Here is a 17,929-nt window from a genome sequence, read left to right as displayed (position 1 = left end):
GTAAAACTCTTGATTTCAGTGGAGTTACTCTAGATTTACAAATGTACGATTGAGAGTAAATTTTGGCTTAGTCATGAAAATGTCATAAATCAGGGAAACATTTGATTCTAGATTAGTAATGTATTGTCCCTCAAACTAATGTTTAAAGTCCAAATTTTAATTTCTTATTTGTAAAACACATCTTGAATCCTGACAAATCTGCTAGCATTCTTTCTTTTCAAGCTATGTGGAAATGTGTACAACACATCTGAGATAACAAATCTGGCCTTTAATAAAGTGATGAACCAATGGGGATTTCTTCACCTATTAATGGAAATCACCCCAGAACCAAATAGTTTTCTATAAAACAAAACAAAACAAAACAAAACTGAAAGTGGAAAAAAAAAAGAAAAGAAATCTGTTCTCTGACCCAAATGCTGAACCATAGTGAACGGAAATACTCTTACACTATATTTCTAACAGAGTTCTCTGTATCTTCCTTATTAATCCTTTCTCTTTTGTTAATAATTTTTGTTTCATTAAAATATTTAAAGTTGACATCTGATCTAAATGGTGCAAAATCAAAATGATGCCTTAGTAATAAATTGGTATGTGTCAGTGGCTTTGAAATGTTGACAACTAAAATATTTTTAAGATTTAGGCCTTGTCTACACCACAAAGTTGCAGCGCTGGTGAGGGGGTTACAGCGCTGCAACTTAGGAGGTGTACACACCTGCAGGGCATTACCAGCGCTGCAACTCCCTGGTCGAACCTCGGGTGTAGAGGATCCAGCGTTGGTGATCCAGCGCTGGTCATCAGGTGTAGACACTCACTAGCGTTTTTCTTGACCTCCGTGGAATAAGCAGGTATCCCAGCATACCTGAGGAAGCCTCTCTGGTAATCAAGGAGGTCTCCTTCCCCGCGGTGTGCTCTCGCATTCCCCGAACCCCCCGGCAAGCAGGTCTCCTTCCCCGCGGTGTGCTCTCGCGTTCCCCGAACCCCCCCGCAAGCAGGTCTCCTTCCCTGCGGTTTGCTCTCGCGTTCCCCGAACCCCCCCGCAAGCAGGTCTCCTTCTCCGCGGTTTGCTCTCGTGTTCCCTGAACCCCCCTGCAAACCGCGGGGAAGGAGACCGGCTTGCAGGGGGGTTCGGGGAACACCGGAGCAAACCGCGGGGAAGGAGACCTGCTTGCAGGGGGTTCGGGGAATGCGAGAGCACATCGCGGGGAAGGAGACCTGCTTCCCCGCGATTTGCTCTCGCGTTCCCCGAACCTCCCTGCAAGCAGGTCTCCTTCCCCGCGGTTTGCTCTCGCGTTCCCCAAACCCCCCTGCAAACCGCCCAACAGCGCTGCAGTGTGGCCACATCTAACACCACTTGCAGCGCTGGTTGCTGTAAGTGTGGCCACTCTGCAGCGCTGGCCCTATACAGCTGTACTAATACAGCTGTAACAACCAGCGCTGCAAAACTGTAGATGTAGACATACTCTTTGATTATAACATGTATTTTATTTTTTCATTTTACAATAGCCAGGAAAAATAAATTCTGAGATATATATAGGTTAAATTATTCTGAGTGTCACTTCCTCTTCTAGCTGCTGAATGAAACATCATTATAGGGGTCTGCCTATGGACACTTTTATGACCCCATTCACCATAGTACATGAATGTCTAAAGTGGTGGTGGGAGCTGGCGAGCCATAGTAGCCTTCAGGTAATAAAACAAGTTGTTTGAGTGTCCCTACTGTACATAAAGGGGATCTTGATTGTCTGGCTGAGGAGCAGCCCCCATTAGGGAGGAAATCTGCATGAGGCCTGGGCATGCTGCTCTCTATCCTCCACCTGCAAAGAAGCTTTTTCCTCAACTGACTAACATGTGAGTTCTTCTTACTTACGCATATTGTAAATTTGTATTTGGTTCCCATATTATATTGATTAGTCTACAGTCTGTTCTGCTGCAGTTATGAGAACAGCCCGCTACAGAAAAGTCACAGCATGTTAGTGAACTTCTCAGTTAAGGTTGCTGGAAGTTGACTTGGTGCAGGCTCTAAGTCTTTCTGTAGGAACAGAGTCTTATATGGATTATACAGAGGAAATGTGGAGAGTAGATGGAGAACTACAGAAAGTTAGGAAACAATAGATTCTTTTCAGGCCTTTCTACTGACTAACTGTTTGTCTTTGGGCAAATCACTTTAGTGTTCTATACCTCAATTTTCCCTTCTGTAAAATGGGGATGATATTTGTCTTTTTAAAATGCTTTGAGATCCTCAGATGAAAAGTGTTATATACAGTTTATTATATACTGAGTGAAAGTACCATGTGCAGGGGCTAAAAATAAGCAGGGGGTCTTTTGATCATCTTGTAAATAGTTAGTTGAGTTCAAAGGAGTCTCACCTCTTAAAGATCAACCTTAGCTCCAAACTGCATATATATATGCAGTTGAGGCTTCTGGCATGTTCCAACAACTCCCATTGGCCGGGAATGGTAAACCACGGCCACTGGGAGCTGAAAGGAGCTGTGCTTGTGGACAGTTGGATGGTTCACGTCAGCAAAATCTCGCAGCCTGCAATCAGATTAACCTGATGGGCCACTTGCGGCCTGCACGCTGCAGGTTGTCCACCACTGGTTTGAACACTTTTTTGTGGGACTCAAAGACAGAGGAGCGGCTCCAGGCCCCAGCACACCAAGCGCGTGCTTTGGGCGGCATGCCGCAGGGGGCGCTCTTCTGGTCGCCAGCAGGGCAGCAGACAGCCAGCCTTCGGTGGCATGCCTGCGACCGGCAGAGCGCCCCTCGTGGCATGCCGCCATGCTTGGGGTGGCAAAATGTCTAGAGCCGCCCCTGCAAAGACATGTGGGCTTAATTCTATTATATATTTCCTGTCTTTTCTTTGTCAAGTGATTCAGGCTATGTCTACCTTGCAATTAAATACCCACGACTGGCCTGTGTCAGCTGACTCAGTCTCGCAGAGTTCATGTTATGGGGCTGTGAAATTGCACTGTAGAAGTTCAGGCTTAGGCTGGAAGTCAGGCTCTATGACCTGCCCCCTTCATGTGGTCCCAGAGTCTGGTTCCAGCCTGAGCCTTAATGTTTACACCACAATTAAATAGCCTCATAGTCTGAACCCCACGAGACCGAGTCAGGTGATATGGGACACTGTGGGTGTTTCATTGCAGTGAGACTTATCCTTGGTGTCTTTCAGTTCCTCATCAGTAAATTGGGGACAATAATTTCCTACCTCACAATATTTAGCTATCTTGCTAAATACTTGGAAGGTCTGTATATCTGAGGTAATGGGAGCCCGGTAGGTAGATAGAGAAATATTGTAGGATAGATTAGAGAAAATGGTATTGACTGATGAGACCAGTGCAGTCTCAATGCCATATCGTTCCATTCAAATTCTAAAACCAGAATGACATGAGTCTATAAAATCTGAGGACTTCATATATATATTTAACATTGTCTCATTATAACCTTCTCAGTAATCTTTTTCAAAGAACGGAGATTAGTAACTGGTGACTAGGTGATACTGGGTGGTTCTAAATGTCTAGGGAATGTTCCCTGAGCAAAGAGTTTTGTTTTTTTTTTCCTTTCAGATAATTTGGTTATTTGCTATCAGATTTGTGTGAGTGTGTGTGTATATATATAATTTATCTATGTAACACCAATCCACACAGGGGCATGGGCAGTGGGTATCAAATCTGTGACCTCTTGAGCTAAATGCACAAGCCTTGACTTACAGAGCTAAAACACATGTCTCTTAGCCAAGGCTGTAATAGGCTCATCAATCTCTAGCTGGCATAGCCACCATTAGAGAGGGACAGAGTGTCACTCCAAGCAAGCAAGGGTTACATACATCCAAAGAGAAGATAGAACTGGTATAAAGTGATTGAAAACATTGTGGTCAATCATAACTAGAAGGGAAAAAATGGTGTAAGTACAAGTGAAGACATTATAGACACCAATTTCTCTAAAAGGAAAAAGTGCTCTGTTGAAATAAAATAGGTGCCAAATGTGTTTGGTGGCACTTTGTGCTGTATGGCCACCCATACTATGCTGTTTCCCATACCTAGTAGTAGAAGTGATCTGCCTGGCTGAGCCTAGTATCTGAAACCATATACCCATTATTTAATTTGGGACTGTTTTGAAGCTGTGGGCAAAATGCTAAGTAATAAAAAGCATTCAGTAGTGCATAGTTGTATTTAGAGACAGAGATGTAATTATGAGCTGTACTGGAAAAGAAAAAGCTCTAAAAATTCTCCAGTAAGACTTGATAAGGGCTGTGCAGTATTTTTTGCTTTTAAAATCCATTCTGTTCAAAGCCAGCTGTAGGAAATTTGTAAATAAAAAATAATGTAGTATAATGTGTTAACCCCATGCCTGTTATCCATTTATTTTCTTTCTTAAAAGAAACAAAGTACATCTGTAATAATAATAATAATTAATAATTCCTCAGTTTGGAGCCAGGACAATGTCAAGGAATCTGTAACCCCAGTAAACAGGAGTTTATGTAACTGCCAGTTCTGAAAACTTAAATGGGCTCTAAAACTTGGGAAACACAGCAAACACACACACACATATATGTGCATACTCACACACACATGCACACACTACAATCACACAGACACACAAACACACACATTACAATAAAAATTGAGTTCATGATTTTGTTCATGCTGCTCCCAAATCTGTATTGGATCAACAGAAGCTACAGTAGTTAAAAGTAGTTAGAATGTATTTTAATCAGTAATTCTGCAGAGATGTCAGGTGCAGTTTGACAGTAGAGTGGTCATTTTGCACCATTACTCTTCAGAGAAGAGCTGCTCCTAAAAGTTGGATTTGGGATGGTAAATGTAAGATTTGCTCTACACTTAAGTAAAGATGTTAGCTCAAGTTTGAGGCAGCTTGAATTTTTGAAACATCTTGCAGTCTGTCTGGATCCTTAATGCCCTGGGTTCAGTACAATATGAGTTTGAAATACAGTACCCCAACTTAAGGTACATAGGGTTTGGAAATACACATTGGGCTTAGACAGGTTAAGAATAAACTTGTTTTGGAAATGTCTTTGTCTGACTTGCTCTGGGTTCTAGATTGCTTGGACTTTGAGAAGCTTGAAGTTTGAATGCAATAAGGTTGTGTCCTGAAAATGCATTCCATAAAGTTAAACAAACCAAACAAAAACACAACCACCTGCCCCCCTGCCGCCCAAAATCAAAACATTTTGGTACTTATTCAGTGGTGTTATTCCTGATTTATACCAGCATAAAAGAGGAGAATCAGGCCCTTTAATTATAGTACAGTTGCCATGCATTCAAAAACTCAATTTGTAAATCACTGTTTACTGCAAGTAATCTTGATACATTTTACAAATTGACGCTATCAGTGGTAGAGCCCATTATTACACCTACTATGACAAGTTGAAAAAAATAGCTTTATTGTATATACATGGAGCTGTCATCTCCTGGAAGTAACAGTCAAATAACAAATTGTCATGGCTTCTGAATCGCCAGGAACCTTAACTTACTCATGAGGTTTAATTTCCTTTCTGAGATAGAAATGAATGACATAGTCACGCAATAAGATGTCACACATCAACTTTATTTACAGAATGTACACCAGTACATGATTATTTAGATGACTCCATGAAAATGTATTTTATACTATGCCTCATGGATTAATAGATTCATAAATGTCAAGGCCAGAAAGGATCATTGTGATCATCTGGTTAGACCTCCTGTATACAACAGGTTTAAAATAGACATAAGGAAGTACTTCTTCACATAATGCAGTCAGCCTGTGGAATTTGTTGTCAGGGGCTGTTGTGAAGGCCAAAAGTATAATTGGATTTAAAAAAAAAGAAAAAATTCAAGGATCACAGGTCCTTCAATGGCTATTAGCCAAGATGATCAGGGATACAGCCTCATGCTCTGAGTCCCTAAACTTCTGACTACTAGAAGCTGGGACCGGACAATAGAGGAAGAATTACTCAATAAATTGCGCTCTTCTGTTCACTCCCTCTGAAGCATATGGCACTGGCCACTGTAAGAAGACAAATACTGAGCTAGATGGACCATTGGTCTGACCCAATATGGCTAGTCTTAGGTTCTTAGAACATGGGTCAGAGAACTTCCCCAAAATAATTTCTTTTGAACTAAAAAAAAAAAAAAATCCACTCTTGATTTAAAAATTGCCAGGGATAGAGAATCCACCATGACTCTTGGTAACTTGTTTCAATGGTCAATTATCCTCATGGTTAAACTTTGAATGCTTTATTTCCAGGCTGAATTTGTCTAGCTTCAACTTCCAACCTTTGCACCTTGTTATACCTTTGTCTGCAAAACTGAGGAACCCATTATGAAATAGTTCCCCATGTAGTTAGACTGTAATCAAGTGACTCCTTAATCTTTTCCTTGTTAAGCTAAATAGATTGAGTTCCATGAGTCTATAACTATAAAGCACGTTTTCTAAGCCTTTAACTACTCTTGTGGCTCTTCTCTAAACCTTCTCCAATTTATCAACATCTTTCTTGTATTGTGGATACCAGAACTGGACAAAGTACTGCAGGAGTGGTCACACCAGTGCCAAATTCAGAGGTAGAATAACCCTCCCTATTGCGACTCAAGATTCCCGTTTATGTATCCAAGGATCTCATTAGCCCTTTTGGCCACAGTGTTGCACTGGGAGCTCATGTTCAGCTGATTATTCAATGCACCCCTCAAATATTTTCCAAGAGCCACTGCTTCCCAGTATAGAGCCCTCTCACACACACCTTGTAAGTGTGTCCTACATATGTGTATTTACATACTACTAAAACACAGTGTTCACTTGTGCCCAATTTAACAAGTAATCCAGATTGCTCAGCATCAATGACTGGCCTCTTCATTATTTAACACTCCCCAAACTTTGTGCCGTTTGCAGACTTTATCAGTGATAATTTTATTTTCTCTTCCAGGTCATTGATTTAAAAATATTAAATATTGTCGGGCCAAGAACTGATCCCTGAGGGACCTCAATAGAAACACACTCACTTGATGATGACTCCCTATTGACAAATACATTTTGAGACCTCTCAATCAGTCCGTTTTGAATCAATTTAATGTTAAATTGAATCATGTTAATTTTATATCATTCTTGTTTTTTTAATCAAAATGTCATGCGAGGCCTAATCAAATGTCTTACAGAAATCTTATATTAACACTATTACCTCTATTAGCTAAATTGTAATCTCATAAAAAATGTATATCAAGTTAGTGTGACAGGATCTAACTTCCATAAACCTATGTTGATTGTCCCAAATCAGCTGTTCCATTTTCTTGCCTGGGATCAGTGTCAGACTGCAAGGCCTATAATTACCTAGGTAATTCCTGTCACAGTTTCCGGGTAGTTGCACCTGTATTCCCCCTCTGTTGTCTCTAGAGGACACCCGCTTAAGGTTTCTGGCTCCGAGCTGTCACCTCTCTTGGGCAAAGACCCATTTCTCTCTCCCTCCTGACCAGGATTTTAAGTATGCACAACTTCCTGTCATACACTATGATCTTTCCAACAAGCCAGTCTAGCTAAATGCCAGCTCCCATGTTTTGCTCTCTGTGAGGGCTATGAACAGTGTATTGCCAACCATTACAAGTTACTAGGTTGCTCTTTCTAAGCAAGCATCTTTATTCTCAAGATAAAAGCATTACAGTGAAAACAGGTACAAAAAACAATAAAAGTTCCTATAGTCAAGCTAAAAGTTTACCAGACATCACCCATCAGTTTTATGGGGCTCTGGGAGGCCAATGTCTTTCCAACTCTTCTGCATTTGATGAGGCCCTTGTACAGATGGGACGGATTGTCTGTTTGCTGGATTAGAAAGAAGGTCCCGAGTCAGTTTAAACCCAGCTTTTTTATATCAAGTGCCCTTTCTTTGTATGTTGTTTTCTGGAAAAAAACAATTTGAGTCAATATATACAACCATCCCCAGTAATTGATATCTCTGTGAAAGTAACCAATGTAATTCACCTTATCTGTCCCCTACTGGTTTTAGTTCTTGATGGAACTGTGGCAACCCTTTCATAGAGTTACACATAATCCCTGGCCCACAGTTTTACATAAATCATTCATACACTTAACGTAATATGGCCCCCCAAAATATTGCATGAAGTTGCAACATCTGTGACAATTCCGTTTACCCCTTTTAGCTTACTTCCACTCTTTTGGTATTTTCCCAGCGTTACAAGACTTACTGAAAATCAACATTAATGGTTTAGCAAGCTACTCAGCCAGCTCCGTTAAAACTCTTGAATGCTAATTCTCTGTTGACGTGCTCATTTAAAAATGTCTAACTTTAGTAGCTCTTGTTTAGCAACCTCATAAGTTACTACTGATATGTAAAGAGTATCATTGTCATTGTTGTCATCATCATCATTATGAGAAGAGTATGTCGTGTGGCTTTTCCCCAAATTCAGAACAGAAATATTAATTGAACACTTTTTCCTTTTCTGCATTATTATTATTGAAAATGTTACCATTTCCATCTAGTAACTGGACCAGTACTTTTGTTAGGATTCTTTTTGTTCTTAATATATGGAAAAAAAACAAAAACAAAAACACTCCTACTTATTTTCCTTAATTCTTCTGGTCATAGGTTTTTTTCTTTTATCTCTTTGTTTCCTTTATTAGTTTTCTACAATTCCTAGCTTCTAAATTGTTTTATTTCTATGGCCGGAGCATAGAATGTTAGCAGACAGCATTGTGTTCAAATCCAGTCTAGCTAGCCTCAAACACTTAGATTTCCTTGTTTGTTGCCATTGATCAGGGCTATCACTCATTCCCTGGTCTAAATTTCACTCAAGTCCACCATTGGGCTAGAGTCATTGGCCTGAAAATGATCAATCTCTTTACATATTTAAACTGGTCTAATGCCATTGATTGACTTCAGTGGTATTATTCCTGATCTACATTGGTGTCTCCTGTCTGAGGTGACAGTGGTGTAAAAGTTGCCTGATCCTTCTGAATCCCCACTGCAGATACATGCACACACCAAACACACACATGAGCACACCCCACACATCTGAACACACACACATGCACGCACACACACACACACTGTGTGTGCATGCTTAGGTAACACACAAACCTCCTGGATGTGGTGCTATGTCCCATCTAGTGGCACCGAGACTACTTAGAGAGAGATTAATGAGTCTGCTCTATAGACTTAGCTAAGGGGCATGTGGCTTTTAGCTCGTGTAGTTGAGGCTCATGCACTGAGATCCCAAGTTCAATCACATCTGCCAACAACCAGGGTCTGTCAACATTACACACATTCACTCTATTAATATTTCCATTGAGCTGTGTGGATCTGTGATAGCTATTAAACTGAACATTGAATAAGAGTCCTTTTCCCATATGCTTGCAGCAATATATGTATGTTTCATAACTTCACCACAAAGTTCAATAGCTGTGATCAGTAGTGGTCCAACAAATTAATTACTGCCAAGATTAGAATATAATGCAGACTGTCCTTGTACACAATTTTTTATTGAGCATATCACAAGGAGCTTTACAGTTTATCAACAAGACTATGATAAGCTGTGGTAGCCAGCTCCATTCACTTTACAGAAAGACTTCTTTAAAGACTGCATTGCAGGTGTGATAGAAAGGTATAAAGGACTTTATCTTTGCTAGAATTGTGCTTGCTCCACAAATTTTCATAGGGAATGATGATTGAGAGAATTGAACATCTAATAGAAAGGGATTCTTCAATACAGCTAGAAGACACTTAAGACCCTTGATGAGAGAGTGGTGGAAGGAAGAAAGGCATAAAACTGAGACAAAAAAGAGAATGAATAGAAAGCAAGACAAAAATCCAATAAAAAGACACCTTACAAAGATAATAAATGCATGTCAGAGAAAAAATACAAACAGTATGAATGAAGAGTGAGTGTCAGACACAGAAAAGGAAAAGAGAATAAATATAGGATGGGGAAAACTAGACTAGGAGGTATACAAGGCAGTTATTGAGAAAGTTGTGGGAATAGTGGCATCAGAATAACCCTCATATTCTCAAGTGATTCATAGATTGCATGAGGATGCATAGTATAGAGATTTGTCCACTCCTGTCTCTTGCATGTGCAGGGTTAGATTATTTTTTGTTTTTGTATTCTGATTTTGTTTTTTTGTGGGGTTTTTTTGCATCTGGCCCTAGGTAAAGCATGTTTCTGTGTTCGAGAATTCTTATTCTGGGTATTTTATTTTACTAGGCATCTGACCACTTCCTTTTCCCCTTCAAATCAAACACATGAGAGAAATGACTAGTTACAAACCATCTCTTACTATACTGAAAATTATATTTATTGAATTTTAATAGTTTAATGATGAAAGTTGATATTGATATGTCTACAGACAAAGAAACTATGAGTATCAGAAATACAATAAGAGAACTATTAATATCACTGGGTAGAACAAACACAGGATCTTTTAAAAAGAAAAATTCACAAGGATAATATTTTTGGTAGCTAGGTTTTAACCCTCAGTTATTCTTACAGCATACAGTGGAATCTGGGAGAAAGTAAAAATAATACGTTACAAGATTACAAATGGCAGTTTAAATTCAAAAGATTTGTATATACCAGTAGAGATTGCATTCCATCTGAGTGTATTTTAAGAATACATTACTTCATATATAGAACAACATATAAGACTACTTTTTCAAATCAGTGTTGCAAATAATGCAGGCTAAAAAATAAGGGGAAAAACATTAACATTCTCTTTTACTTTTAATAGAAATATTCTTATTAGTTCTCTTCACATGTTGTTTCTGTGTACAGTAGTGTAATCTTAAAAGAGCCCACTGGTTTGAGAAAGATTCCCTATGCTTTTAAATGGAAAAAAATAGTAGAACTGATGATATCTCCCAAACCTAAATATATATTATTAATACAGATACAAGTAAGAAACTCAAAAGCATCAGAAGCATGTCAGATCTCTGTGTGGGCAAACCTGGGCAATACCCATACACCCTTTGCCCCACAAATCTATCAGCTATCTACTATTATGTAACTGTATCCTTGAAAAGCTATTATTACTGACAAATAAGGAATAAAACTTACAAGATATTGTTTGACAAGCTATCTTAATTATCAAACTCTTCTAGTAATGTATAGGTTTGCAGACTGCTTTTAGTAAAAACAAACAAAAAAACCTCAAAGGGACAGCTCTTCTTGTGATAAGACTAGAGTCTTTGCTTGTTAAAGTACAGAAATTGCATTCCAACATATGCAGCAATGCAAAAAGAAAAAAGTAGATTATATCAATATTTATAGTAAATTATTTTTTCTTCAAAATTTAAACTACAAAATACTAATATATATTAGTCTTGGACTCTATATCTGATTCTTGAAGTGAGACCAGTTCAGTGTCCACTCCTTTTTTCTGAGTTGCTCTTCTATAGACTTAAAAATAAGCAGAAATCTATCAAGCTCTACAGAAAGCTAAGTAGGATATGAAATAATAGATCTGACCCAGTTTTTTTACAGTGTCTCTTGATGAAAGCTTTTCCATCTTTTTTAAATAAAGGAGGTGTGCAGTTTGGATAAATACTGAGTTTGATGGTGTGGAACAAGAATTCATTTGAAATTTGCTTTAAAAAAAAATGTTATAGAATGAGAGGGGTGCGTAAATTACCCATACAGATGCAGTTGAGATTCTCCCTCCCAACCCATTTTTAAATAAGTCTCTTAAATAAAAGCACTGGCAAGTAGAATTTTCCACATTAGACAAATGTAAGAACTCATTTTGCTATTCTCATAAAACAAAGGAAAATCAGATGAATCTATCCTTTCAAGAACACCAATAAGTCTTAAGTACCTGATATGTGATTTTTTTTCTTGTTCATCTGTCATAACTTTAGTCCCAGATTTGGACCTTAGCGTCCAAAATATGGGGGTTAGCATGAAACCCTCCAAGCTTAGTTACCAGCTTGGAGTTGGTACTGCTGCCACCACCCAAAAAATTAGAGTGTTTTGGGGCACTCTGGTCCCCCTGGAAAACCTTCCCTGGGGACCCCAAGACCCAAATCCCTTGAGTCTCACAACAAAGGGAAATAATCCTTTTTCCCTTCTCCCCTCCAGGTGCTCCTGGAGAGATACACAAACACAAGCTCTGTGAATCTAAACAGAGTGACTCCCCCCTCTCCGTTCCCAGTCCTGGAGAACAGAATTACCGAGTTAATCTCTCTTTCCCTCCCTCACCCAGAGGGTATGCAGAGTCAGGCGAACCAATCCAACACACACAGATCTCCCTCTGACTTTCCTCCCACCAATTCCCTGGTGAGTACAGACTCAATTTCCCAGAAGTTTCCCAGTAAAGAAAACTTCAACAGGTCTTAAAAAGAAAGCTTTATATAAGAAAGAAAGAAAAATACATACAAATAGTCTCTCTGCATTAAGGTGACAAATACAGGGTCAATTGCTTAAAAGAATATTGAATAAACAGCCTTATTCAAAAAGAATACAAATCAAAGCACTCCAGCAACTATAGACATGTAAATACATGATCTCTGTACTCACAACTTGGAAACAGAAGATTAGAGAGCAGGAAATAGAAATCACTCCTCATAGCTGAGAGAAAAGCAGGCAGACAGACAAAGACTCAGACACAAACTTCCCTCCACCCAGAGTTGAAAAAAAATCCTGTTTCCTGATTGGTCCTCTGGTCAGGTGCTTCAGGTGAAAGAGACATTAACCCTTAGCTATCTGTTTATGACATCATCTATGTGGGAAGTGAGAGTATTTTTAAAATGGAAGTGAGAGTGACTGTTTTATGTGAAACTGTATATTCTAAATTAGTAGCTAACCGTTCAGTTTGTCAGATAAACTTACATAGATCTTTGCAAATTGTCAAAGCTCCTATATGAGATCATATATGAGATCTGAACTTTAGAAGTGTAAATTCTCAAATCCAGAAATCCAAGTTCAATAGCAGTCACATTACTTATAGACAGAGAAGCTGCCATCTTTAGTGTCCCAACTCTTTGATTTAAAAAAGAAAAAAAAAGTTCCTTGTCCAGCAAATTCTTATTCCTTTATCAATGGTGTGAATTCACATAGTGTGATGGGGCAAGGCCAGATGGCTACAGTAAAGTAGTAAGGAACAGGTATGTTAGCCCCAGGCTAACCAAATCCCTAGTTCCATGGTAAAAAAAATGGCAGTTGCTCCAGGTTAATCAAGACACCTGGGGCCAATTAAGATCTTTCTAGAAGGCAGTGGAGATAGCTACATTGATTGGGCCACCTGAAGCCAATCAAGGGCTGGCTGGAACTAGTTAAAAGCCTCCCAATCACTCAGTGAGTTTGGGGTATGAGGTGCAAGGAGCTGTGAGTGAGTGAGTGAGTGCATGTGAGCAAGCATTATCAGACATCAGGAGGAAGGTCCTATGGTGAGGATAAAGAAGGTGTTTGGAGGAGGCCATGGGGAAGTAGCCCAGGGAGCTGTAGCTGTCATGCGGCTGTTACAGGAGGCACTATAGACAGCTGCAATCCACAGGGCCCTGGGCTGGAACCCGGAGTAGAGGGTGGGCCTGGGTTCCCCCCAAACCTCTCAACTCCTGATCAGACACAGGAGGAGCTGACCCAGACTGTGGGTTCCACCAGAGGGGAAGATTGCTGAGCTGAGCAAATATGCCAATAAGTGCAGGACCCACCAAGGTAGAGGAGGAACTTTGTCACAATAGTTGAGAAGGAAGAACCAAAAGTAAGTTAAAGATGCCAATATACAGTGAGGATAACAGACATGACAGTTGGCAACTAACTCTCTGAAGCTGCAAGATGAGCTATCAAATAAGGTTAACTGTTTTAGGGTTAACTTGTGCCTGACATACAGTGGCCTGTGCTGGGTGTGTGTGGAGCTGCACGACCACTTTGGGACCTCTGGGATGGATTGTGTTAGCCTTTTGCCATGATCCAGTGATGGGATGTAGTGGCTGGGAAGAGAATCAGGTGCATACAGTTCAGCAATACTGAGGCAGTCTCTGCCTTCATCTCCAGAGATCCTCCGTAGTTGAAAAGTCAGAGTTGGGAGATAAAAAGAAATTAGTATCAGAAAGAATAAAAAGAAAAGAATCCCAAAGGAGAGGAGTTTCATCCATCCTCTCTAGAAACCTCTAAAGAAGGTCACAGTGATACCAGTGGTGACAAATGTCTTGGGGTGGGAAGAGCATGCATGCATGCTGTATCAACATGTTGCTGGAGGTCACATAAAGAAGTGAGGTTTATAATTTTGAGGCGATAGATCCTTTTTTTTCCTAACCTTAAAGATGCAAATACATACCCAGATGTGGAAAAAATATATAAAAACAATAATATATGTCAGTACTATAACCTTACGTTTTATAATAGCAACTTTCTCCCACCAGGTCCTAAACTGTATGCAAGAATCACTTCAGGCACCATTAGGATGGAATGCAGCAATTGTCCAACAATGCACAGTCTTTCTACTCAATTGTTAAGGGCAGGATATAAAAACATTACTATTATATATACAGATGCATAGTAGGTGGCATTTAAGTAGGCAGAGTGTATTTTAGATGAAAAACTGAATATTTTGGCTATAGTATATAATACATAAAGTTTAGGAGAACATATTCATCAATCTGTGTTCACATTTGCTCTAGCAATTACTGTGATTGCACGTGCAATCAGAGTAATAGTGTGTGGAAATGGTGAATTAGACATGTTACATGAGCTCAGTTCTGCTTACTGGTACTTTGATTGCAAGTTCTATCTGAATAAGTGCATTCATATTTTTAATAGGCCAGTACATCAACAGCTACAAAAGTGCAGCAGAATGTGGTTGCATAATGTGTGCATGTGTGTGCCTTAAAAGTAATTTCAAGGTTTGTTACAAAACATTAAACAATGGATACATTTAAGAAAAAAAAGTATTCAGAAAATATGGAGATGTAGTGGAGCGTAAGTGAATTATGCAACTTGCTCTTCTTGACCCAGCTTTCTCCTTCTCATTCTCCAAAATGTCCCTTCGTTTAGTAGCTCAGATTATAAAGTCTGCTAGCAGATCTATGATTGCAGTATAAAGTATTGAAATGCTAAACAGAATATATATATATATAAAATATGTGACATTCAGTAATTAAAAGAAATGGCAAATAAAACAAATAATTGTATCAAAGAAACATTTTAACTGGCTGATAGATTTTTGGTTAATTTCTCAAAAGCACAAAGACTATGGAAGAATAACTTAACAGATAAAAATGAAAAAATGAAAACAGATGAAAAAAATACAGTATAATTAATGTAGATTAAAAGCTGACATTTCTTTTGTCTTTGTTAGGCTCTGTAGCCACCGCCTGCCGTGATCCTGGTGTTCCTATGAATGGAACTCGAAATGGGGATGGAAGAGAACCTGGAGACACTGTTATTTTTCAGTGTGACCCTGGATATGAACTTCAAGGAGATGAGAGAATAACCTGCATTCAGGTAGAAAATCGGTACTTCTGGCAGCCCAGCCCACCAGTCTGTATAGGTATGCAGAAAACAAGAGAAAATGGAAATGTTTTTCTAATTGTGAGACCATACCACAGTTAGTCAAACAGTACTATAACCCTGCTTATATTGGTCCTCCTTCAAAAATTTATGGAACTAGCTCTAAAGAGTACTGTGCATCTGACAAATCACTTTGTAAAAGATGTGATGGGAAGTTATCATGCTCTTTCTTCAGTTATCAGCCTGGTGGCTCTCAAACATCCTTTTCTCACATTCTTCTTCACAGGTCATATAATCTAGAGTTAGATGGCCTCTGACAGAGGAAGAATGAGGAAAGATGGCAAAGACACCAATAGTTTTTACTTGAAACAAAACATTTGGAAAGTTCCAGGGGACTAGGATTAAAGCTAATGTGCCAATCTTTTAAAGGGATAAATGGGATGACTTGGGTAACTATAGGCCGGTTAGCCTGATATTGATCTGGGGAAAAATCATGGAAAGACTGACCTGGAACACACTCAGTAAAGAAGTAAATGATGGTAACGCAATTAATGCTGATCAGCACGGTTTACAGAAAATATGTCAAACAAACTTGATATCGCTTGATATCGATGAGAACAGAAGTTTGATTAAGGATATAATCTGCTTATACTTCTGTAAGGCATTTCACTCAACCACACACACCATTCTGATTTTTTTAAGAGCACTATACGGAATCAGTGTAACCAATATTAAATAAATTAAAAACTGATTACTTTTTTGATGATACATCAGTTAATTACACTAGAGAATCATCATGCAATAGGGTGTTTCTAGTGGGATCCTGCTGGGATCTGTTCTTGGCCCAATGTTATTCAATATTCATATCAATGATCTGGAAGTAAATATAAAATTGCTACTGCTAAAATTTGCAGAAGATACAAACCATGATGAAGTAGTAAATAATGATGAGCACAAGTCAGTTACACAGATCAACCTGGATCTCTTGTTAAAATGTACTCATGTGAACAGTATGCACTTCAGTGCAGCCAAATAGAAGGTCCTACATCTAGGAGCGAAAAATGTAGATCACACTTAAATGATGGTAGATTTTATCCTGAAATGCACTGACACTGAAAAGGATGTATGGCTCATGGTAGATAACCATGAGCTCTAAGTGTGATACCGTAGCTAAAAGGGTAGAGATGTGATCTTGGATGTATAAGCAGAGGGATGTCAAATACAGAGTTCGTACTATGTCTGTATATGAAATTAGTGAGATTGTTACTAGAATTTTGTATGCCGTTCTGGTATTCACACTCAAAAATTTGAAAAATTGGAAGAAGTTTATAAAATTGCTACAAAATTTGATCTGAGGTCTGAAAAAATATGTCTTGTAGTGGCATATGCAGAGTGTGTGGTGATATGATGTGGTATAAAGGTATTTATTGGCATTAATTTGAGATTACTTGCATAACGTTTTCATAGTTTTTCACATTATGATTATTGAGCCAATTATAAACCAATGGTAGTAATCATAATACTACTAATAATAAAAAGCTTTATACTACTACATACCACCATGTAGTCTTTCTCTTTTTCCTCCCTCTCTTGGTGTAGATATAAATATATATGCTCTGATTTTCTAAACTGGGTAAGTGCAATTGCTTGCCTAATATCTGTGTTCAGTTTCCACACTTGTGGACACAATCACCTAATTTGGACACACAATCACATTAACCATTTATGCATATTAGGATGAATTACAGTTTTGAAAATCAGGCTTTAAACATTTGAATGTTGACTTCTGTTGACTATGCATTATTACAAGCATTTATTACTGAAAGACTGAAGCACAGTATCCAGATCTTATCTTGGTGTCCATAAGCGTTTCTAATGTTACTTTTTTAGTCAGAAGCACTCCAAATCACTGAACTGCATTATTATTTTCCTTGTAGTTCTTTCTAGATAGGACAGTACTATTTAGGCTATGTTATGCCCATACACAGACATCAGAGTTGTCCTAGGCAGTAATATTTTCCAGGCTTAACTTCATCATAATTTATTGTTTAGTGAGGGCTGACAATTTGCCATACATATGACCACTTTGATGGGGAAATGAGGGGCAGGGCTAACTCTTGATTGCATGCTCCAGCTTTTTTTTTTTTTTTTTGGAGGGAGGAAGAAATTTATTTATTCCCCAAAAGTCCTCTCCTTTTTCCTCCTAATATTAATGTTCAAAACTCCTACAGTGTGTTGCTATTATTGAGACTGTGTATTGACACTACCTTTGGTGTCCACCCTCTTGTTCTACTCTGTAGCAGAGTGGTAAGAGAGACCTGCATATCAACAGCACCAGAAAATTACCACGAGCTAATTTGACACACTCATTTGGACTCTTTAAATTTCTGAAAATTAAATTTGGTTGGTTTGGATGTTTTGAGTGCTCCTGTAATTCCAACAGGTCTTGAGCATGTAATTGCTGAAGTTAATGTAAAATAAGC

At 38.8% G+C, this 17,929-nt stretch overlaps 1 protein-coding gene across 5 annotated transcripts in view; it reads left to right on the top strand.

The window, feature by feature from the left end:
• CSMD3 (CUB and Sushi multiple domains 3) overlaps positions 1–17,929 on the top strand; it is a 1,232,975-nt gene that overhangs the window by 871,914 nt on the left and 343,132 nt on the right. For all 5 annotated transcript variants that reach the window (XM_030553724.1, XM_030553722.1, XM_030553725.1 and 2 more), the window contains one exon: positions 15,295–15,486. In XM_030553724.1, the coding sequence (XP_030409584.1) occupies positions 15,295–15,486 (192 nt within the window). The remainder of the gene's footprint in view (positions 1–15,294; positions 15,487–17,929) is intronic.

This window comes from Gopherus evgoodei, chromosome 2, assembly GCF_007399415.2.
Source record: "Gopherus evgoodei ecotype Sinaloan lineage chromosome 2, rGopEvg1_v1.p, whole genome shotgun sequence".
Taxonomy (NCBI): domain Eukaryota; kingdom Metazoa; phylum Chordata; order Testudines; family Testudinidae; genus Gopherus; species Gopherus evgoodei.
This window is presented reverse-complemented; position numbering and strand designations above follow the sequence as displayed.